Source organism: Scyliorhinus canicula, chromosome 1, assembly GCF_902713615.1.
Source record: "Scyliorhinus canicula chromosome 1, sScyCan1.1, whole genome shotgun sequence".
In the NCBI taxonomy this organism is placed as follows: domain Eukaryota; kingdom Metazoa; phylum Chordata; class Chondrichthyes; order Carcharhiniformes; family Scyliorhinidae; genus Scyliorhinus; species Scyliorhinus canicula.
The window spans coordinates 236,874,078-236,897,285 of NC_052146.1; the positions used below are offsets into that span (position 1 = coordinate 236,874,078).

The window sequence follows — 23,208 nt, forward strand, 5'->3', positions numbered from 1 at the left end:
GTCTCCTGAAGCATGGCCACGTCTGCCTTCAGCCCCTTCAGATGCGAAATCACCCGGGCCCGCTTCACCGGCCCATTCAACCCCCGCACGTTCCACGTGATCAGCCGGGTCAGGGGGCACCCCGCACCCCTCCCCCGTCGACTAGCCATAGCCCATCGACTGCTCGCCCCTGTCCAGCACCCCCCACTCTGCCCGTCTCCCACGGCGATAGAACCTCACCCCGACCCCCCCGACCCGCCCCAGCTCCTCCCTGGCCAATCCAGCAGCAACCCGTATCCCCCCCCCCCCCCCCCCCCCCAAGGCTAGGACCCCTCCTAGCCGCGAAGCTCCCTCCATAGTACTCCCGTGAGCTAGCTGACTTCTGCTGACCCCGGCAGCTCCCGCCCTAACTCTGACCGCTCCCGATATGGGGTCGTCATGCCCCCCCCCCCCCCCCCCCCCCTTGCAGCAGCTCCTTGGCACTGCTCGAGTGCGGGAAACGGAACTGATATCCACGCCCCTTGCCTCCAGCTCCACCCCCCTCGTCCCGCAGCATGGGAAACCAGAGGAAGGTCCGCGCTTTCCCACCACCCCACCCCCTCAACGCAGCTCCCAAGTAGCAGTCCCAACCCATCCAGCAACCCCGTACAAAGAAAAACAGAACAACCACAGACCCCAACACCCCCATAAAACACAAAGCCATAACCAACATCATCCGAAAGCGGGAAAAAAAACAAACAGAATAGCCAGCAACAGCATAAGCAGTGATACAAAAAACACCCCACAGTCCCCAATCCCTAGTTAGAGTCCAACTTTTCAGCCTGCGCAAAGGCCCACACTTCCTCCGGGGACTCAAAATAGTGATGCCGGTCCTTGTAGGTGACCTACAAGTGCACAGGCGGCAGCGTGCCGAATTTCACCTGCCTGCTGTGGAGCACCGCCTTTGTCCGGTTAAACCCGGCCCTCCGCTTGGCCACCTCCGCACTCCAGTCCTGGTAGACACGCACTACCGAATTCTCCCACTTGCTGCTCCTCACCTTCTTGGCCCATCGCAGAACACACTCCCGGTCACTGAACCGATGGAACCGCACCAGCACCGCCCGCGGGGGTTCATTCGCCTTAGGCCTCCTGGCCAGTATTCTGTGGGCCCCCTCCAGCTCCAGGGGCAGATGGAAAGGTCCTGCCCCCACCAGTGAGTTCAGCATCGCGGCCACATAAGCCGGTAGGTCCGACCCCTCCAGCCCCTCCGCGAGGCCCAGGATCCGCAGGTTCTTCCTCCTTGACCGAAACTCCATCTCCTCAAAGCGATCCTGCCACTTTTTGTGGAGCGCCTCGTGCATCTCCACCTTCCCCACGAGGGCCAAGACCTCACCCTCGCGCTCAGAGGCCTGCTGCTGCAACTCAAGGATCGCTGCACCCTGGGTTGTCTGGGTCTCCAGCAGCTTGCTTGTCGTAACCTTCAGAGAGTCCAGCAACTCCACTTTCATCTCCGTAAAGTAGAGCAGAAGGGCCGCCTGCTGCTCCTCCGCCCACTGCCTCCACTCCTCGGGGGCTCCACCGGCCGCCATTTTGTCCACCTTCCCCCGCTTTTCCTGGGGAGCTGCTGCCGCTTTTTTCCTCGCCCCACTCCGGGTCCGCACCATAAATCCCGGGGGGTATTGCTCCAGACCCCTTTACACACCGGGAATCGTTGAATCAGCGCCGTTTGGGGCCCTTAAAAGAGCCCACAAGTCCTATAAAAGCGGGAGCTGCCGAACGTGCGTCTTAGCTCCGCATTGCTGCCACCGGAAGTCCCAAACCCAGCAGTCGTGACAGCCCTGGAGGATGTGGGGACAGTGGCAGCAGCACATGGGGCTGGAAGGGGCGTCTGTGTGGGCACCGATATGTGGCAACCACCGGTTCGGATGGGGGACTTCGGACGTGGCAGTGGGCCGAGAGATTTGGAGATCTTTTTAGTGTTGAGAGTTTGAGTTGACAGGTGGGAATGGGTTCGGGTATCTGCAAGTGAGGAATTTTTTGCGGAGGCAGGTTTCAATCTTCCTGCACCTCCCTACCATGGTCTGCAGGAAAAGGTGGTGTCAACAACAGGAGTAGGAGAAGGGAAGGTTTCAGAGATCTACAAGGAACTGATGGAGTAGGAGGGAGCCCCGATAGGGGAGGTGAAGAGAAAGTGGGAAGACAAACTGGATGGGGTGTTGGAGGCTGGATTACGGGAGGAGGCCCTGAGGCGAGTCAATGCATCCTCATCGTGTGCCTGGCTCAGCCTAATACAATTTAAGGTGGTCCATAGGGCACACATGACGGTGGCCTGGATGAGCAGGTTCTTTGAGGGGGTGGAGGATGTCTGTGGGTGCTGTGCGGGGTTCCTGCGAACCATGTCCATACGGTTTTGGGCATGTCTGAGGCTGAGGGGTTTCTGGCAGGGGTTTGCTGACGTCATGTCAGAGGTTTTAAAGGTGAGGGTGGTGCCAAGTCCAGAGGTGGCGATCTTTGGTGTGTCAGATGACCCGAGAGCCCAGTGGGGTGAGAGAGGCATATGTCCTGGTCTTTGCCTCCCTGGTGGCCCTGAGACGCATCCTACTAGGATGGAGGGACTCAGAACCCCCAAAGTCGGGGATATGGATCAGTGACATGGCGGGTTTCTCAGACTCGACAAAATTAAATTCGACTTGAGTTCGCTGCAGGGGTCTGCCCGCAGGTGGCAGCCGTTCCATCGACTTTTCTTGTTGAAAATTGATGTTTAAAATTGTTAAAATGATAAATATCTCAATAAAATATTTTCTGTAAAGTGGAGTCAAAGGTGGACAGGGTGGTGAAGAAGGCATTTGATTTCATTGGTCAGAACATTGAATACAGGAGTTGGCCGTCTTGTTGAAGTTGTTGAAGACCTTAGTAAGGCCACACTGTGTACAGTTCTGGTCACCCTATTATAGAAACGATATTATTAGCTAGAAAGAGTGCTGAAAAGATTTACTAGGATGCTCGTGGGACTTGATGTTTGCATTCTAAGGAGAGGCTGGATAAATTGGGACTTTTTTCCCTGGTGCGTAGGAGGGTTGGGGGTGATCTTAACAAGGTCTATAAAATAATGAGGAGCATAGATGAGGTAGTCAACATCTTTTCCCAAAGGTAGGGGAGTCTAAAACTGTAGAGCGCAAAGTTTTAATGTGAGAGTAGAGACATACAAAAGAGTCCAGAGGGGCAATTTTTTCACATTCGGGTGGCAAGTGTCTGGAACGAGCTGCCAGAGGTGGGTACAATTTTGTCTTTTTTAAAAGCATTTAGACAGTTATATGGGTAAGATGACAGGTATATGTGTAGAGGGATATGGCCAAATTTGGAAATTGAGACTAGTTTAGTGGTTAAAAACTAGGTGGCGTGGACAAGTAGGTCCGAAGGGCCTGTTTCCATGTTGCAAACCTCTATGACTATGATTCTAAATTTTAAAAAAATGTCTGTTACATTAATGACTGCATGTCTATATGTTAAAGATGCTGTTTGTCTTCTAAACAGAATATTTAACCATAATTTTCCTGCCATTTGTTTTTCAGCAACCCTAAATCAGTAAATCAAAGGCTGAACAAGCAAGTAAACAATGATATGTCACTCCGAATTCAAAATTTATCAAGTTTGGTGCATTATATTAAATTGTATTATCAGGTAAGTGATCAGATAATCAATCTTTTATTTCCATATTTGGGACTCCTTGCATTGCAAGTGTTTCTGCCGTTTTGGCAGTAATGTATGGATGAGTTGTATTTGCAACTACTCAAACACAATATTTGGTCTTTGAATATCTTTTAAATCTCTGTACCTCTACTTTGGATAAAAAAAATTCTGGGAATAGAAAATTGGGAGAATCTAAAGCAGTCTGCTGATTTGCTAATACATGTTTTGTGCTATTGGTTGATCAAAGCCAACCAGTTGGATAGACAGTCGGTTTGATAAATTCAGATAGGTCCATGAACAAGTTGGTGAATATCTTCCACGCTTTGCGGAAGCCATCCTCTGAACCGTCGAATGGCAAACTTGATGTTCTCCAGGTGGAGAAATTCCGATTAGGACTGCCAGCCAGTCTGCAGCTGCGGGTGGCGCTGCTGATAGCCAGCTGAGCAGGATTCTCCGGCGGGCGATTAGAGAAGCAAAAGCCAGGACGTCGGCCCTCATTCCCCTTGAATAGTTCTTGTTGTTTCATACCCCAAAGACTGCCACTTTTGGGCACGGCTCCACCCTCACCCCACACCCGTGGACATTGCCTTGAAGGAGGCTGTGCAGAACCTGACAAGTCTGGGGCATGCCTAGAACATGTGGGTGCGGTTGGCCGGACCTCCCTGCACCATTCACATTTGTCCTCCACCCCTGGGAAGAACCTGCTCATTCTGGTTCTTGTCAGGTGTACCCTTTCAGCTGCTTTGCACATGCAGTGGTGGAGTTGGCTCTGCACAGTGCTTCGCTCCAGAGTCCCCACCCTATTTCCCTCCCTAGCTCTGCCTCCCATTTTCCTCACATTTCATCCAGCGGTGCGCGCGTCCCTTCTAAAAGTTGACCATACAGGTCCCCACAGTTTCCAAACTTAGACTGTCTGCGTCCAGTAATTCCTCTAGCATTGTGTTTTGGTTCCAAGTTCTCAGGGTCACTACCAACGCTGGGCTTATTGAGTATTTTACTGGCAGGGATGGAAGTGCTTCCGTGGCGAGGGCCTGGAAGGTTGTCCCTGTACACGAGGACACCTCCATCCTCACCCATCCCTCACTTTTTCCGCTGTGGCTGCCCACTAGTAGTATTGCAAGTTCGGGAGAGCCTGTCCTCCATGTTTCTTCTCCTTTTGTAGTACTGTTTTGGGGATTATTGCATTTCCCCCAACACACACAAACGCCGTAATCATCTTACCTATTGAATGGAAAAAGGGATGTAGATCGGTATGGATCTAAACAGGAAGAGGAATCTGGGCAGTACGTTCATCTTGATCGTCTGCACCCTTCCCATCAGGAAAAGTGGGAATGCATCCCATCTCTGTAGGTTCTTTTTGACTTCCTCTACCAGACTGGTCAGGTTCCACTTCCACCCTCCAGCTCTGCCCTCCCCAACTCTGGTTCACCGGGAAAACTTAATTTTGCCCAGGTTGAATTTGTAGCCCGTGAAGGCTCCAAGCTCTCCCAGGAGCTTCATGATTTCTTTCATACCTTTGCGGGTTTTAGATGTTGAGGAGCAGGTTATCTGCATAGAGTGAGTTTATGTGCTCTTTGCTCCCCACTTCGGATTCCCTTCCAACCTCTTGATGCTCTCAGGGCAATCGCCGGCAGCTCTATTGCCAAGGTGAACAGGAGCGGGGATAACGGGCATCCCTGCCTTGTGCATCTGTGCAGCTGGAAGTATTCCGAGGTGGTGGCGTTGGTCCGTATGCTTGCCTTAGGGACATTGAATATAGGAGTTTCACCCATGAGGTGAACCCTGTCCCTAGTCCAAACCGCTCTAATACCTCAATGAGGTATTTACACTCGACTCTGTTGAAGGCCTTTCCTGTCTCCAGGGAGACTACCTCCTCTGGTGTTCACTCCCCAGATGGGGTCATTTCACGTTCAGCAGGTGCCTGATGTTCGCAGTCAGCTGTCTCCCTTAACAAAGCCAATCTCGCCTTCTGTGATCACCTGTAGTACGCAGTTCTCCAGCCGCTTGGCCAGGACTTTTGCAAGTAATTTTGTGTCCACTTGAGCAGCGAAATGAGTCTACACTCCATTGGGTCTTTGTCCTTTTTGGGTATCAGTGATATGGTGGCCTCTGTGTTGACGTTGGAGGCAGGGTGCCCCTCGCTAGCGAGTCTGCGAACATCATTTCCCACAGGTGTGGGACCATTGCCGTCGCAAATGTTTTGCAGAAGTCCGCCGGGAACCCGTTGGGTCTCGGCGCCTTTCCCACTTGCACAGAATTGATGCTCTCCATGACCTCTCCCTGACCTAGTTGTGCTTCAGCTCCATCTATCTAACGTCCCCCACGACTGGCATGTCCAGTCCATCGAGGAACTGTTTCATCCCCAAGTCCCCATCCGGGGGTTCAGAGGTGAACAGTCCCCAGTAGAAGGCCTCGAATGCTTCGTTGACCTTTTGTGGTTCGGCTACCAGTCTGCCTCTGTTATCCATTACCTGCGCTATTTCCCTTGGGGCTGCCTGTTTTCTCAGCTGGTGAACCAGGAGCCATCTATCTTTGTCTCCATGCTCATTTAAGGTCCCCCGTGTCCGGCGGAGATGGTACACTACTTTCCAGTGGACAGCAGATTAAAGTCCATTTTTAGCTTTTTCCTCTCCGCCAGAAGCTCCACAAATGGGGCCTCGGAGTACCGCCTGTCGACCTCCAGGATGGAATTGATCATTTGGTGCCTAGCTGCTCCTCTTCCCTGTCTCTGCGAGCTTTAAGATGATAATTTATCCCCTAATCAGTGCCTTCCAGAACTTGGAACATGAGATTTCCCTGTTGCGATTGTTAGTGATATACTTTCCTGTGATGTTATCTGGCAGAAGACCTTGTCGGCCATGAGGTTCGTGTCCAACATCCATGCGGGGCATTGGGCTTGGCTCGTGTCCAACCTCACAGCCATGTAATGTGGAGCATGATCGGAGATTACAATCGCAGGGTATTCTGCTCTTACTATTTCCGGAAGCACCGATTTCTTCACTATAAAGAAGTCAATGGGGGTACACAATGATCAATCGGTGTGCATCTTGGTTCGGGATTTCTGCCAAGGTCTTTTTAATAAACTTTTGTATCATCACCAGGACCACATGTGTCATGACACTGCTGACAATGACGTACAGTCCCCCTTGGTCCGTAACCGTCCTTGTCACAGTGAACACCTCCTCTTACTTATCAGTATGACTATCCCTTTGGCTATCAGCCCGGAACAGGAAGGGAGGTCTGTCCATCCCAGCCTTTTCTTTTCCCTCGCATGTGTCTCTTGGAAGAAGACCATTTCGGCTTTCATACTTTTCAAATAGGCGAAGACTCTGGATCTTTTCACTGGGCTGTTAATTCCTCTGACATTCCAGGTGACTATTATGTTTTAATTCCTTTATCAGAGTTACAAAGCCAGAGCTCAGTGGACAGGGGCAAATCCCTAATCCAGCTCTTTGCCTGCTCCAAAAAACAATTCAAATTGATAAGAGGTCTACAAAATTATGAGGGACATAGACAGAGTGGATAGTCAGAGACTTTTTTTCCAGGGTAGAGGGGTGAATTACTAGGGGGCATAGGTTTAAGGTGCGAGGGGCAAGGTTTAGAGGAAATATACGAGGCACGTTTTTTTACACAGAGGGTAGTGGGTGCCTGGAACTAGCTGCCGGAGGAGGTGATGGAAGCAGGGACGATAGTGACGTTTAAGGGGCATCTTGACAAATCCATGAATAGGATGGGAATAGAGGGATACAGACCCCGGAAGTGTACAAGATTTTAGTTTGGACGCGTAGCATGGTCGGTGAAGGCTTGGAGGGCCGAAGGGCCTGTTCCTGTGCTGTACTAATTTTTTGTTCTTTGAATCCAATTCATGGTCCCCACAAGAGAGACATACCAGATCCAGGCATGAGACCTGACCTCGCGCTCATCTTAGCCAAAAGGCTGAAGTGATTCTGATGGGGGGTTTTTGTGTGTTCCCCCCACTTCCTGTGGGATCAACCATACTTGCCTTGGGAATGCGCTCCTGCATTCTGGGGGTTCCCTTTGTTGTGTTTTTGAAAAAATGTATTTTATTCCAAACGTGTATATCAAAGGTTACAAAACATAAACAATTCTGGGAACAAACTCTCCAACACACAACTGAACAGTTTGTGCAACTCTTTCCCCCCCCCCCCCCCCCCCCCCCCCCAGCCCCGATGAAAGCTCATTAAATACAGCCACGAACATCCCCCGCCTTGCCTCAAAGCCCTCTGCTGAACCATTTAATTCATAATTCTGTGACCCAGAATTCTGTTCCAACCGAAGAAAGTCATATAATATCCCCAGCCAAGCCGCCACCCTTGGTGGCGTTGCTGACCGTCACCCCAGCAGAATTCTTCGCCCGGCAATCAGAGAGGCGAAAGCTACAACATCGGCCTTCCTCCCCTCCATCAGCTCCAGCTTCCAAATATCGGCATCAAAGAGTCCAGCTCAACCTCCACTCTCACGATCCTTGTTAGCACCGCAAACACTCCCGCCCAAAATCTCCCCAAATTTTTGCAGCCCCAGAACATTTGCTGGTCCTCGCCCACACTTCTCTCACACGTTTGTGACCGTAAGACATAGGAGCAGAATTAGGCCACTCAGCCCATCGAGTCTGCTCCGCCATTCAATCATGGCTGATGTTTTTCTATTCCCCATTCTCCTGACTTCTGCCAATAATCCCTGATCTCCTTATTAATCAAGAACCTATCTATCGCTGTCTTAAAGACACTCCGTGATTTCGTCTCCACAGTCTGCGGAATAGAGTTCCACATATTCACCACCCTCTGGCTGAAAAAATTCCTTTTCATCTCTGTTTTAAAGGATCATCCCTTTAATCTGAGATTGTGTCCTCTGGTTCTAGTTTTTCCTACAAGTGGAAATATCCTCTCTACTTCCACTCTATCCAAGCTTTTCAGTATCCTGTAAGTTTCAATAAGGTTCCCCCCGATCCTTCTGAACTCCAAAGAGTGCAGACCCAGAGTCCTCAACCGTTCCTCATACGACAGGCTGTTCATTCCAGGGATCATTCTTGTGAACCTCCTCTGGACCCTTTCCAAGGCCAGCACATCCTTCCTTCGATCCGAGCCCCAAAACTGCTCACAATACTCCAAATGGGGTCTGACCAGAGCCTTATACAGCCTCCTGAAGTAAATCCCTGGTCTTGTAATCTAGCCCTCTTGACATAAATGCTAACATTGCATTTGCCTTCTTAACTGCCGACTGAACCTGCACGTGAACCTTAAGAGAATCATGAACACTGACTCCCAAGTCCCTTTGTGCTTCTGATTTCCTAAGCATTTCCTCCATTTAGAAACTAGTCTATGCCTAAATTCCTCCTTCCAAAGTGCATAACCCCATACTTTTCCACTTTGTATTCCATTTGCCACTTCATTGCCCACTCTCCTAGCCTGTCCAAATCCAGACCGGACGGTCTGCACTTGGGCAGGACTGGAACCGATGTCCTAGGGGGGGTGTTTTCTAGAGCTGTTGGGGAGGGTTTAAACTAATGTGGCAGGGGGATGGGAACCAATGCTGGAAGTTGGAAGGTAGTAAAACAGGGACAGAAACAAAAGGAAGTAAGGGGAAAAGTGCAAGGCAGAGAAGACATAGTCAGAAATCCATAAGGGCGACAGTACAAGGTACAGTGACTGAGGGGAGCACAGTGAATAGGCCCAGTAATAACAAAAGGAATAAAACTGGAGATGTTAAGATTCAAAACAGAGGTAAAAAAACCAACATAAGTGTACTTTACCTGAATGCTCGTAGTATTCGGAATAAAGTAAATGAGTTGGTGGCACAAATCATCGTAAATGACTATGATTTAGTGGCCATTACTGAAACATGGTTAAAGGATGGTCACGACTGGGAGTTAAATATCCGAGGGTATCAAACTATTCGGAAGGACAGAGTGGATGGTAAGGGAGGTGGTGTTGCTCTGTTATTTAAGGATGACATCCGGGCAATAGTAAGGGATGACATCGGTGCTATGGAGGATAAGGTTGAATCCATTTGGGTGGAAATCGGGAATAGTAAGGCGAAAAAGTCACTGATAGGAGTAGTCTATCGGCCACCAAATAGTAACGAGATGGTGGGGCAGGCAATAAACAAAGAAATAACTGATGCATGTAGAAATGGTACAGCAGTTATCATGGGGGATTTTAATCTACATGTCGATTGGTTTAACCAGGTCGGTCAAGGCAACCGTGAGGAGGAGTTTATAGAATGTATCCGCGATAGTTTCCTAGAACAGTATGTAATGGAACCTACGAGGGAACAAGCGGTCCTAGATCTTGTCCTGTGTAATGAGACAGGATTGATTCATGATCTCATAGTTAGGGATCCTCTCGGAAGGAGCGATCACAATATGGTGGAATTTAAAATACAGATGGAGGGTGAGAAAGTAAAATCAAATACTAGTGTTTTGTGTTTAAACAAAGGAGATTACAAGGGGATGAGAGAAGAACTAGCTAAGGTAGACTGGGAGCTAAGACTTTATGGTGGAACAGTTGAGGAACAGTGGAGAACCTTCCAAGCGATTTTTCACAGTGCTCAGCAAAGGTTTATACCAACAAAAAGGAAGGACGGAAGAAAGAGGGAAAATCGACCGTGGATATCTAAAGAAATAAGGGAGAGTATCAAATTGAAGGAAAAAGCATATAAAGCGGCAAAGATTGCTGGGAGATTAGAGGACTGGGAAATCTTTAGGGGGCAACAGAAAGCTACTAAAAAAGCTATAAAGAAGAGTAAGATAGAGTATGAGAGTAAACTTGCTCAGAATATAAAAACAGACAGTAAAAGTTTTTACAAATATATAAGACAAAAAAGAGTGGCTAAGGTAAATATTGGTCCTTTAGAGGATGAGAAGGGAGATTTAATAATGGGAAATGAGGAAATGGCTGAGGAACTGAACAGGTTTTTTGGGTCGGCCTTCACAGTGGAAGACACAAATAACATGCCAGCGACTGATAGAAATGAGGCTATGACAGGTGAGGACCTTGAGAGGATTGTTATCACTAAGGAGGGAGTGATGGGCAAGCTAATGGGGCTAAAGGTAGACAAGTCTCCTGGCCCTGATGGAATGCATCCCAGAGTGCTAAAAGAGATGGCTAGGGAAATTGCAGATGCACTAGTGATAATTTACCGAAATTCACTAGACTCTGGGGTGGTCCCGGTGGATTGGAAATTAGCAAACGTGACGCCACTGTTTAAAAAAGGAGGTAGGCAGAAAGCAGGAAATTATAGGCCAGTGAGTTTAACTTCGGTAATAGGGAAGATGCTGGAATCTATCATCAAGGAAGAAATTGCGAGGCATCTGGATAGAAATTGTCCCATTGGGCAGACGCAGCATGGGTTCGTTAAAGGCAGGTCGTGCCTAACTAATTTAGTGGAATTTTTTGAGGACATTACCAGTGCAGTAGATAACGGGGAGCCAATGGATGTGGTATATCTGGATTTCCAGAAAGCCTTTGACAAGGTGCCACACAAAAGGTTGCTGCATAAGATAAAGATGCATGGCATTAAGGGTAAAGTAGTAGCATGGATAGAGGATTGGTTAATTAATAGAAAGCAAAGAGTTGGGATAAATGGGTGTTTCTCTGGTTGGCAATCAGTAGCTAGTGGTGTCCCTCAGGGATCCGTGTTGGGCCCACAATTGTTCACAATTTACATTGATGATTTGGAGTTGGGGACCAAGGGCAATGTGTCCAAGTTTGCAGATGACACTAAGATGAGTGGTAAATCGAAAAGTGCAGAGGATACTGGAAGTCTGCAGAGGGATTTGGATAGGTTAAGTGAATGGGCTCGGGTCTGGCAGATGGAATACAATGTTGACAAATGTGAGGTTATCCATTTTGGTAGGAATAACAGCAACGGGATTATTATTTAAACGATAAAATATTAAAGCATGCCGCTGTTCAGAGAGACTTGGGTGTGCTAGTGCATGAGTCACAGAAGGTTGGCTTACAAGTGCAACAGGTGATTAAGAAGGCAAATGGAATTTTGTCCTTCATTGCTAGAGGGATGGAGTTTAAGACTAGGGAGGTTATGTTGCAATTGTATAAGGTGTTAGTGCGGCCACACCTGGAGTATTGTGTTCAGTTTTGGTCTCCTTACTTGAGAAAGGACGTACTGGCGCTGGAGGGTGTGCAGAGGAGATTCACTAGGTTAATCCCAGAGCTGAAGGGGTTGGATTATGAGGAGAGGTTGAGTAGACTGGGACTGTACTCGTTGGAATTTAGAAGGATGAGGGGGGATCTTATAGAAACATTTAAAATTATGAAGGGAATAGATAGGATAGATGCGGGCAGGTTGTTTCCACTGGCGGGTGACAGCAGAACTAGGGGACATAGCCTCAAAATAAGGGGAAGTAGATTTAGGACTGAGTTTAGGAGGAACTTCTTCACCCAAAGGGTTGTGAATCTATGGAATTCCTTGCCCAGTGAAGCAGTTGAGGCTCCTTCATTACATATTTTTAAGGTAAAGATAGATAGTTTTTTGAAGAATAAAGGGATTAAGGGTTATGGTGTTCGGGCCGGAAAGTGGAGCTGAGTCCACAAAAGATCAGCCATGATCTAATTGAATGGCGGAACAGGCTCGAGGGGCCAGATGGCCTACTCCTGCTCCTAGTTCTTCTATTCTTATGTTCTTATGTTCTATAGCCCCCTTGCTTCTCCAATACTACCTGTCCCTCTACAGATCTTTGCATCATCTGCAAACTTAGCAACAGTGCCTTCAGTTCCTTCTTCCAGATCATTAATGTATATTGTGAAAAGTTGTGGTCTCAGCACCGACCCCTGAGTAACACCACTAGTCACTGGCCGCCATCCTGAAAAAGACCCCTTTATCCCCACTCTCTGCCTTCTGCCAGTCAGTCAATCCTCTATCCATGCTAGGATCTTACCTGTAACACCATGGGCTCTTGACTTACTTAACAATTTCCTATGCGGCACCTTGTCAAAGGCCTTCTGGAAATCTAAATAAATCGTGTTTATTTCTCAGGGCAGCACGGTAGCCTTGTGGATAGCACCATTGCTTCACAGCTCCAGGATCCCAGGTTCGATTCCAGCTTGGGTCACTGTCTGTGTGGAGTCTGCACATCCTCCCCGTGTGTGCGTGGGTTTCCTCCGGGTGCTCCGGTTTCCCCCCACAGTCCAAAGATGTGCAGGTTAGGTGGATTGGCCATGATAAATTGCCCTTAGTGTCCCAAATTGCCCTTAGTGTTGGGTGGGATTACTGGGTTATGGGGATAAGGTGGAGGTGTTGACCTTGGGTAGGGTGCTCTTTCTAAGAGCTGGTGGAGACTCGATGGGCCGAATGGCCTCCTTCTGCACTGTAAATTCTATATATCTATGTCCACTCGTTCTCCTTTGTCTAACTGCCTTGTTACCTCCTCAAAGAACTCTTAACAGATTTGTCAGACATGACCTCCCTTTGACAAAGCCATGCTGACTTAGTCCTATTTTAGCATGCACTTCCAAGTACTCTGCGATCTCATCTTTAATGATGGACTCTAAAATCTTACCAATGACCGAAGCCAGGCTAACCAGTCTATAATTTCCTGTCTTCTGCCTCCCTCCCTTCTTAAACAATGGTGTTATATTAGCCACTTTCCAGTCCTCTGGGACCCTTCCTGCCTCCAGTGATCCCTGAAAGATTACCACCAATGCCTCCACAATCTCCTCAGCTATCTCTTTCAGGACCTGGTCCAGGTAGCTTATCCACCTTTCAGTTTCCCCAGAACCTTCTCCTTAGTGATGGCCACTGCACTCACCTCTGCCCCCTGATTCTCCTGGAGCTCTGGCATCCCACTGGTGTGTTCCACTGTGAAGACTGATGCAAGGTACCATTTCTTTGTTTCCTATTATTACTTCTCCAGCCATGTTTTCCAATGGTCCAATGTCTATTTTTGTTCTCTCTTACCTTTTTATATATTGAAAGAACCTCTTCCTACCTTTTATATTACTAGCTAGCTTGTACTCATATTTCATCTTCTCTCCCCTTATTGCTTTTTTAGTTGTCCTCTGCTCGCTTTTAAAGGATTCCCAATCCTCTGGTTTCCCACTAATCCTTGCCACTTCATATGCTTTTTTGCTGTCCTTGACTTCCCTCATCAGCCATGGATGCCTTGTCCTGCCCTTGGCATGTTTCCTCCTCCTTGGGATGAATTTCTGCTGTGCCGACTGAATAACCCCCAAAAACCCATGTCATTGCTGTTCCACAGTCTTCCCTACTAGGCTTCTTTTCCAATCAACTCTGGCCAGCTCCTCCCTCATGTCTTTGTAGTTCCCCTTATTTAATTGTAATACCGTTACATCTGACTCCAGCTTCTCCCTCTCAAACTGCAGGGTAAATTCTATCATTATGGTCACTGCTCCCTAAGGGTTCCTTCACTGTAAGTTCCCTAATCAAGTCTGCCTCATTACACATCACCAGATCCAGAATTGCCTGTTTCCTAGTAGGCTCTGTCACAAGCTGCTCCAAAAAACCATCTCTTAAACATTCCACAAATTCCTTTTCTTGGGATCCACTACCAACCTGATTTTCCCAGTCCTCGTGCATATTGAAGTCCCCATGATTATTGTGATATTGCCTTTTTTACATCTCCTTTCTCCATCTCCTAATTTGTTTTCTGCCCACATCCTGACTACTGTTACTCCCTGGAAGAACCCACTCATTCTTGCCCGAGTCATGTGTATCTGTGTATCACCTTGAACTGTATCAAGCTCAGCCTTGCGCACGAGGAGATCACATTTACCCTTTGTAGCGTCTCTCTCAATACTCCCCAGTTTATCTCCCCTCCCAGCTTCCTCTTCCACTTCTCCTTAATGTTCACCAACTGCTCACCTCCCTGCTCTCCCAGCCACACGTATATGTCTCTGATCCTGTCCTCCCCTTCTTCTGGAAGCAGCAATCCCTCCATCAGGGTGTACCTAGGCAACTTGGGTGGGGGGGGGGGGGGGGTCTTTTTCCAAACCTTCTGCACAAAGTCCCTTGCCTGCAGATGCCTAAACTCACTTGGGAGCTTTATCCTCTCCTTCAGTTTCTCTCTACTTGCACACCCGTCTTTCAGGTACAAATCCCTCACCTTACCCAGCTTAACTTCCTATACGTGCCATCGATCCTCCCCGGCTCAGAACTGGTTTTCTCACAACGGCGTTAACGCTGACATCCCCTCTTCTAAAGTGCCTCTTAAGCTGGTTCCAGACTTTCACCTTGGACTGCACCTCAGGGCTCTGTGTTTCCTTGGCGCCATTGGCAGTGCTGCCATCATCACAGTCCTCAAGCTAGACCCCCTACAGGATTCTTCCTCCCCCGAGATTGGCTCTCCGATCCAACTTATTCACTGGGAACACTTTGCTTTTCCCTACATTTAACTTGTACACCCCAAACATTCCCAATAGGCCCATGATCCTCACCATGCTCTCCACCGGGTCTGAAACATAGGTCGTCCGCGTATAGTGACACCCGATGCTCCCTTTGTCCCTTTGTAATTCCTTGCCACTCTGCTGACCCCCTAAGAGCCGTTACCAGAGGCTCTAACATCGGTGACAACTATGTGTACGCCATGTGGGTCCACTCTGGGGTTTCCCTTTGTTCAGGGACCCTCCAAAGTAGCTGCTTGCGGTGTCATCTTGTTCCATGTTTCTGACATCGACCGGCTGAAGCCAGTTCAAACCCCCCTGCCTTATCGCTGTGTTTCTCCCTCCCCCTCCCTGTGGTTTTGGTTCCCCCTTCTGCCACCCTCACTGCCTTCCCCGGGCCCCCTCTACCCACTCCACCAGACACTCCCACCGATGGGAGAGGCGTAGCGGCCCCCCCCCCCCCCCATACTTCCTGGCGCTAGCTTTCCCACTTGTGTGGTAGCCCCCTCCCGGCGTTCATCTGACTCTTTCCTACACCTGTGCTACTGTGTCCCCACTGTTGTCTCCTCACCCTTCTGTGCTCTGCTGACCTTACCCCCTCTTCCTATGAGCTGGTACCCTTCATAGCGAGGTGATGAAGTCCTGTGCAAAATTGGCCATTTCTTCTTCCTTTTATTTTCTCCATGTCTTCCTCACCGCTGCCTTTCTTGCTGCCTGTCAGACCATTCTTAGGGATGAACAAGTCCGCCTCTTACTGGGTGGTAAAATAATCTTCTTTGCCCTGGTAGTTACTGAGAGCCTGGCTGGGAATAACATCCTGAATCTGACCTTGCTCTTGTACAGGGATGCCTTTGTGTGTTTAAATGCGGCTCATTGTTTTGCCAGGTCCACCCCAATGTCCTGGTAAGATCTTATTTCATGTCCCTGCCCGTTGCACACCTTCGTCTATTGAACCCAGTGAAGGATGCTTTCTCGGTCCTGATATTTGTGCAGCTTGGCTATTATCGCCCTCGGCTGCACCCTGGGCGTTGGTCGGAACGACATATGAGCCCCGTCGATCTCTGGGGGTTTGGGGAAGCTATCCCTCCCAACTAGGGCTCTTGAACTGTTGTTTCCTGGCAATTTTGTTGTTCATACTATTGTTGAGTGCGAGGGGATAATTAAGTCCGATTTGTGGGCTAAATCCAGTCAAAAAATGCCCATTTTTCGGTCATATGGAGGAGACCCACCTGATGTGTGACCACTCGGCACATCCCTGTCACCAGAAGCTCCACAGATATTTAATATCTCACAATTTCTACATTCATCACTCTTTTCTCCCCTCTTAAAAATGAACCAGCAATATGAAAATATGGCTTAATTTTCCAAAGCCTTTTTAACTCTAAACCCTCCTCCTTACTGAACACTATTATTACATTATATGATTCCTATCTCGTCATAGTTATGCATGTAAATTTAAACATCAGGAAAGTCCATTTCAGTCTTTCTTTTTAACTCTGAACATTCCACTCTCTTTACTGTAATAATGACTGTAATAACTCTCTCAGGTCACTTTGATTTTCCTCCGGAAGGTAACTCAGTAATTTATTCAAATTTCTTATTACTTCCTAATCTTATTCGAAGAATGTCAAATTCAGAATCCTCTTAATTTATCTCTTCTCCCTGAGTTATAACTACTCACACATCCTCCTCCTATCTTTATCAAGATATCTTTTGAGCAAATTAACATGATACACCCTGAGCTTTCCTTCTATCTGGTATTATCAAATAACTCGCTTTCCTCAATTTCCTTTTGATTTAATAAAGCCCACTAAATATTCCTTTTAATGGTAATTAGTTGATTAAATAGGTGCATCCCTAATTGTTAATGTGGTACACATGGGATTCCTTTATCCCAAACCTCCAGATTTTTTTCTGACAATTGACAACTATCTTTGCTCCTTGATTTCTCCTCCTCCTCCTGTCTAAACCAGTGGCTTTGTGGTCTTGTTGCCACACAATCTGGAAACACCCCAGGAAATGCTTCTTGCAGCACCTTCACAGTTTGACTTTCCACTGGCTTTTCAACCACAGTAGGCATCATTCCAACCTGCGACCCAGGAATAAATTGTACTCCTGAGAAGGTAATTTCTCTATTACTCCGACCACCATTTCACCACTTTTCACTAGACTCTCTAGCCATACATACTGGAATACTGCTGAACCAGTTATTGTACATATTATCACCTTTCTTGGCAATACTTCTTCTGAACTACATATCTCCTCATCTCTCACCACTAAGTTCTTTTTAAAAGGTGTTTTTGTCAAGGAAATTTCAGTTTTATACAGGGGAAAAAGAGAGACATAACATCAGAAAACAAGCTTCAAATCACACACCAAACACCCGAACCCCTCCATATCAGTCCTTGACCCGTTTTTCCAAGTATAGTAACAGAATAATCCCCCCATCTCCTACATTTCTCCCCCCCCCCCCCCCCCCGCGCTGACATTTCACCATTCTTCAAAGAAATCAATAAACAACCCCAACATTGAGAAGACCGCTCATCTGTGCCTCTGATTGCAAACTTTATATTTTTCAGGTGCAAAAGCTCCACCAAGTCACTCAGCCATGCTGTCGCTTTGGATGGCTCTGCATTCCACCCTATAACAGTATCTGCCTCCAGGTTATCATGGAGGCAAAGACCAACATGCCAGCCTCTCTCCCCACTTGCACTCTTCTTCTGAAACTCCCAATATTGCCACCCACGGGCTCTGAACCACCTTCACCCCGAGCACCCTTGACATAGTTCCCGCAAAGGCCTCCCTAAACTCTTTCAACTTCTTCTGGAAAGAACCGTCTAATCCTAGACACTGTCATGTGCACCCCATGCACCACCATCTTGAACTGAATGACACACAGTCTTGCACATAAGGGACGCATTTGCCCTCCGCATGGCCTCTTTCCATAGCCCGGCTCCTACAACTGTCCCTGCCCCTGTCCCTGCCATCTCTTCTCCCCCCCACCCCACCACCACCAAAACTTATCTCTCCATTTCCATTTTATTTTCTCCACTGAAGCCCGCCCTATCTCCATCAACTCCCCATATCTGTGCGTGATCCTTCCCGCCCCAATCTTGTCCTTGGACAAAATTTTATCTTGCAGCGCTGGGAGCGATAACTTTGGAAACATAGCTAACTCCTTCCTAACGAAGTGTCTAACTTGCAGATATCGAAACCTTGTCTGCCCCTACACCGACCTCTTCCCCACTGTCCACTTCCTGACCTTACTGTTGTTTACCGTTCAGTAATTCAACAGGTTTGGCGGTGCCAACTCTCCACTTCGTCTGTCGCTCTCCAAAATCGCCTTCCTGATCCGGGGTACCTTACCTGCCCATATGTGGTGAATGTATAATATATATTCGCACTGTGTATCACTGTGTCCCTGTGGACTCCATCTGTGAGCTGTTGCGCGGCTCTGCCCACAGGGGGAGATGAGGAGCATGTACAGTGCTCCGCCCATGGCTCCACCCACTACCGGAAGTATAAAGTGCTGTGGTCTTGCGAGCCTGCCTTCAATTCAGCTAGTCGCAGACAGGCTCAGTTGTAAGTCGATTAAAGCCATAGTTTACTTCTACTCGTGTCCTTGAGTGAATTGATGGTCGCATCAATTTAATCGACTTAAAAAACTACCATGGAATCAGCCCTCAAACCTAATCGACTGGAACTCGATCCACAGGTCGCAGAAGGGAAGGAAATATTTCTGCATTGGCTTCGGTGCTTCAAGGCCTACCTGGCTGCGTCGACTACCTCCGCTGTTACTGAAGAACAGAAACTCAGTCTTCTACACGCACGGGTGAGCCATCGTATTTCAACTCAACTTGATAGTACCGACTCGTACACCGAGGCCCTCGCGATACTCGACCGCCTGTACGTGCGGCCCGTAAATGAAGTTTACGCGTGGCATATTTTTACTACCCGCCTCCAGCGCCCTGCAGAGTCGCTAGAAGACTACCTGCACGACCTGAAAGCCCTAGCACGAGAATGTAACTTCCAGGCTGTGACAGCCTCCCAGCACATGGAACCCGCCGTCCGAGTGTGTTGCAAGGGTCCGGTCCAACTATGTGCGCCAGCGTCTCCTCGAAAAAGGGGCCCAGAACCTGGAGGACACAGTAACGAGGTCGCTTTTCAAAGCTTAAACTCGTTCCCAGCCGACCACGCGACCCCATCGTGGACCCCCGATTAGAGACTACCCCAGGCCGCGCGGCCACCCGCCCACCACGGAGAGCTATCGTGCCACTTATGCGGCCAGCCCCAACACCCCTGGCAGCACTGCCCAGCCCGCAACGCGACCTGCAGCAGCTGTGGGCAAAAAGGACGCTTTACGAAGGTATGCCAGGCTAAAACTAAAAACTCAAACTCAAACGCTACCCAGAACAATTGCCCCTCCAACTCCCAGGCCCGCAGACCCCGCAATGTGGCAGCATGTCTGCCGACTCCGCGCGACTCATGGGGGCCGGCCATGTGCGATTCATGGGGGGCGCCATCCTCCTCGCCGCCTGCCACGTGCGATCAACGGGGGCCGCAATCTTGGATGCCAGCTTCCTCGCCGCCCGCCACGTGCGATCAACTTGGACATCACCCGATATGCAAATCGACGACTACGACCTCCGCGGACAGTCATCACGGGGCCGCTCCAGCACCGCTGACCAGTCGCGGCCAAAGCACCTCAGAAGCTCCATGATGTCCGTTCAAGTCAACGGACACAAGACACCGTGCCTCTTCGACTCCGGGAGCACCGAGAGCTTCGTTCACTCAGACCTGGTAAGACGCTGCTCGCTCCCGATATTTCCAGCACAGCAAACTATCTCCCTCGCCTCGGGTTCCACTCTGTCCAGATACAAGGGCGCATGATTGCAACACTAACGATACAGGGCGCCAACTACTCCAACTTCCAATTGTATGTACTCCCAGACCTCTGTGCCCCTCTCCTACCCGGGCTCGATTTCCAGTGTAACCTCAGGAGCCTAACACTCAGCTTCAGCGGACCCCTTCCCCCTCTCACTATATGCAGTTTAGCAACACAAAAAATCGACCCCCCTCCACTCTTCGCTAACCTCAACACTAACTGCAAACCAGGGGTCACTCGCAGCAGGTGGTATAGCCTGCAGGACAGGGTACTTATCAGAGCCGAAGTCCAGCGGCTCTTGCGTTAGGGAGTCATAGAGGCCAGTAATAGCCCCTGGAGAGCTCAGGTGGTGGTCGTCAAGACCGGGGAAAAGTTCCGAATGGTCGTTGATTACAGCCAGACCATTAACCGGTTCACGCACCTCGATGCGTACCCCCTCCCCCGGATTGCAGACATGGTCAATCAGATCGGCCAGTACTGCATCTTCACCACGGTGGATCTGAAGTCTGCATACCACCAGCTCCCAATCCGCCCGGAGGACCGTCACTACACGGCGTTCGAGGCAGACGGCCGCCTCTTCCATTTCCTCCGGGTCTCCTTTGGCGTCATGAATGGGGTCTCGGTGTTCCAACGAGCAATGGACCGAATGGTGGACCAGTACGGGCTGCGGGCCACGTTTCCGTACTTGGATAACGTCACCATCTGCGGCCATGACCAGCAGGACCACAACGCCAACCTCCACCGATTTCTCCAACCCGCCCAAAAACTCAACCTCACATACAATAAGGAGAAATGCGTTTTCCGCACAACCAGACTAGCCATCCTTGGCTACGTCGTGGAAAACGGGGTCCTAGGACCTGACCCTGACCGTATGCGCCCCCTATTACAACTCCCTCTCCCTCACTGTTCCAGGGCCCTCAAGAGGTGCCTCGGACTTTTCTCCTACTACGCCCAGTGGGTCCCCTAGTATGCGGACAAAGCCCGCCCACTATTTAAGACTACACTCTTTCCACTGTCAGCCGAGGCCCGCCAGGCCTTCAACTGCATTAAGGAGGACATCGCCAAAGCCGCCATGCGGGCGGTGGATGAATCCGTTCCCTTTCAAGTGGAGAGCGACGCCTCAGAGGTAGCTCTCGCTGCCACTCTAAACCAGGCAGGTAGGCCAGTAGCTTTCTTCTCCCGAACCCTCTCCGCTTCGGAACTTCGACACTCCTCAGTCGAAAAGAAGCACAAGCCATTGTGGAAGCCGTACGGCACTGGAGGCACTACCTCGCAGGTAGGACGTTTACCCTCATCACCGACCAGAAATCGGTTGCCTTTATGTTCGATAACTCGCAGCGGGGCAAAATTAAAAATGACAAAGTTTAGGTGGAGGATCGAACTCTCCACCTATAATTATGATATCGTATACCGTCCGGGGAAGCTCAACAATCCCCCAGATGCCCTGTCCTGCGGCACATGCGCCAGCGTGCAAGACTACAAATTACAGGCTATGCACAACGACCTCTGCCCCCCGGGGGTCACCCGGCTCGCCCACTACATCAAGGCCCGCAATCTGCCTTTCTCCACTGAGGAGGTTAAAGCTGTCACCAGGAATTGCCCGATCTGCGCGGAGTGTAAACCACACTTCTATAGACCAGACAAGGCCCACCTGGTAAAGGCATCCCGGCCCTTTGAATGACTGAGTATCGATTTCAAAGGGCCCCTTCCCTCGACCAACCGTAATGTTTACTTCCTTAACATCATAGATTAATTCTCTCGCTTCCCGTTTGCCATCCCGTGCCCCGATATGATCTTCCATACAGTCATCAGAGCTCTGCACAGTGTCTTCACCATGTTCGGTTTCCCTAACTATGTCCACAGCGACAGGGGTTCGTCCTTCATGAGCGAGGAGCTGCATCAGTACCTGCTCGACAAGGGCATCGCCTCGAGCAGGACTACCAACTATAACCCCAGGGGGAACGGGCAGGTGGAGAGGGAGAACGCGACGGTCTGGAAGACCGTCCTACTGACTCTACGGTCCAGGAATCTCCCGACCTCCCACTGGCAGGAGGTCCTCCCCGATGCGCTCTATGCAATTAGGTCCCTCCTATGTACGGCCACTAATCACACTCCTCACAAGCGATTATTTGTTTTCCCTGGGGGTACCACCACGGGGGCCTCACTTCCATCCTGGTTGAGGACACCGAGCCCTGTCCTCCTTCGGAAGCACGTCCGGACACATAAAACAGACCCGCTGGTAGAAAGGGTCCTACTACTACATTCAAACCCCCACTACGCATTTATCGAGCACCCCGGCGGCTGACAGGACACCGTTTCCCTCCGGGACCTGGCGCCTGCAGGATCTACCTCTACCACTACTGCCGAGGTACCCCTCGCACCACACCCCACCCGACTCCCTGCGCTACAGGTTTCCTGCGCCCCCTTTCACCCGCCACACCGGTTAGGAACGAAGCTCGGAAAGAACCACCCCCGGAGTCCCCCCTCTGATTCACACCGGACATCAGCACAGCCATCCGAAGTTGCTGCAACTCCGGTGCTCCGCCGGTCCCAGCGAACGATCCGAGCACTGGACCGACTCAACTTATAGACCCGTCACCCCCGCCGGATTTGATTTTTTTAACAGGGGGTGAATGTGGTGAATGTATTATATAAATTCACACTTGTGTCCCTGTGGGCTCCATCTGTGAGCCTTTGCGCGGCTCTGTGCACAGGGGGAGATGAGGAGCAGGGCTCAGCCCATGGCTCAGCCCTTGGCTCAGCCCATGGCTCCACCCACTACTGGAAGTATAAAGTGCTGCGATCTTGCGAGCCTGCCTTCAGTTCAGCTAGTCGCAGGCAGGCTCAGTTGTAAGTCGATTAAAGCCACAGTTTACTTCTACTCATGTCCTTGAGTGAATTGATGGTCGCATCACCATATAAACTCTGAGATCATCCTAATAACACGACCAAAAAAAGATTAGGGCACGAAAATCAGGAGATTTTGGAAGGCAAACAAACTTTGGCAGCACCGTCATGTTAACTATCTGGTCCCTTCCAGCCTACGACAGCGGCAAAACATCCCACCTCTTAAAATTCTCTTTTACCCCCTCTACTAAATTTGCCAAATTCAGCATATGCAACTGGGTCCAACAATGCACCACTTATATTCCCAAGTATCGGAAACTCACCGCTACCAGCCGAAGCAGTAACGTCTCCAAGCTTTCCCCCCTCACCCGCACTGCGCATTGATTGGGAATACCTCACTTTTCCCCATGTTGAGTTTATAGCCCAAGAATGAGCCAAACCCCCCCCCAA

At 49.6% G+C, this 23,208-nt stretch overlaps 1 protein-coding gene across 29 annotated transcripts in view; it reads left to right on the top strand.

Moving 5' to 3' along the window:
• Positions 1 to 23,208, top strand: part of LOC119972565 (girdin-like) — a 649,171-nt gene that overhangs the window by 70,260 nt on the left and 555,703 nt on the right. For all 29 annotated transcript variants that reach the window (XM_038809673.1, XM_038809681.1, XM_038809689.1 and 26 more), the window contains exon 3: positions 3,531 to 3,639. In XM_038809673.1, coding sequence (XP_038665601.1) covers positions 3,531 to 3,639 — 109 coding nt within the window. The remainder of the gene's footprint in view (positions 1 to 3,530; positions 3,640 to 23,208) is intronic.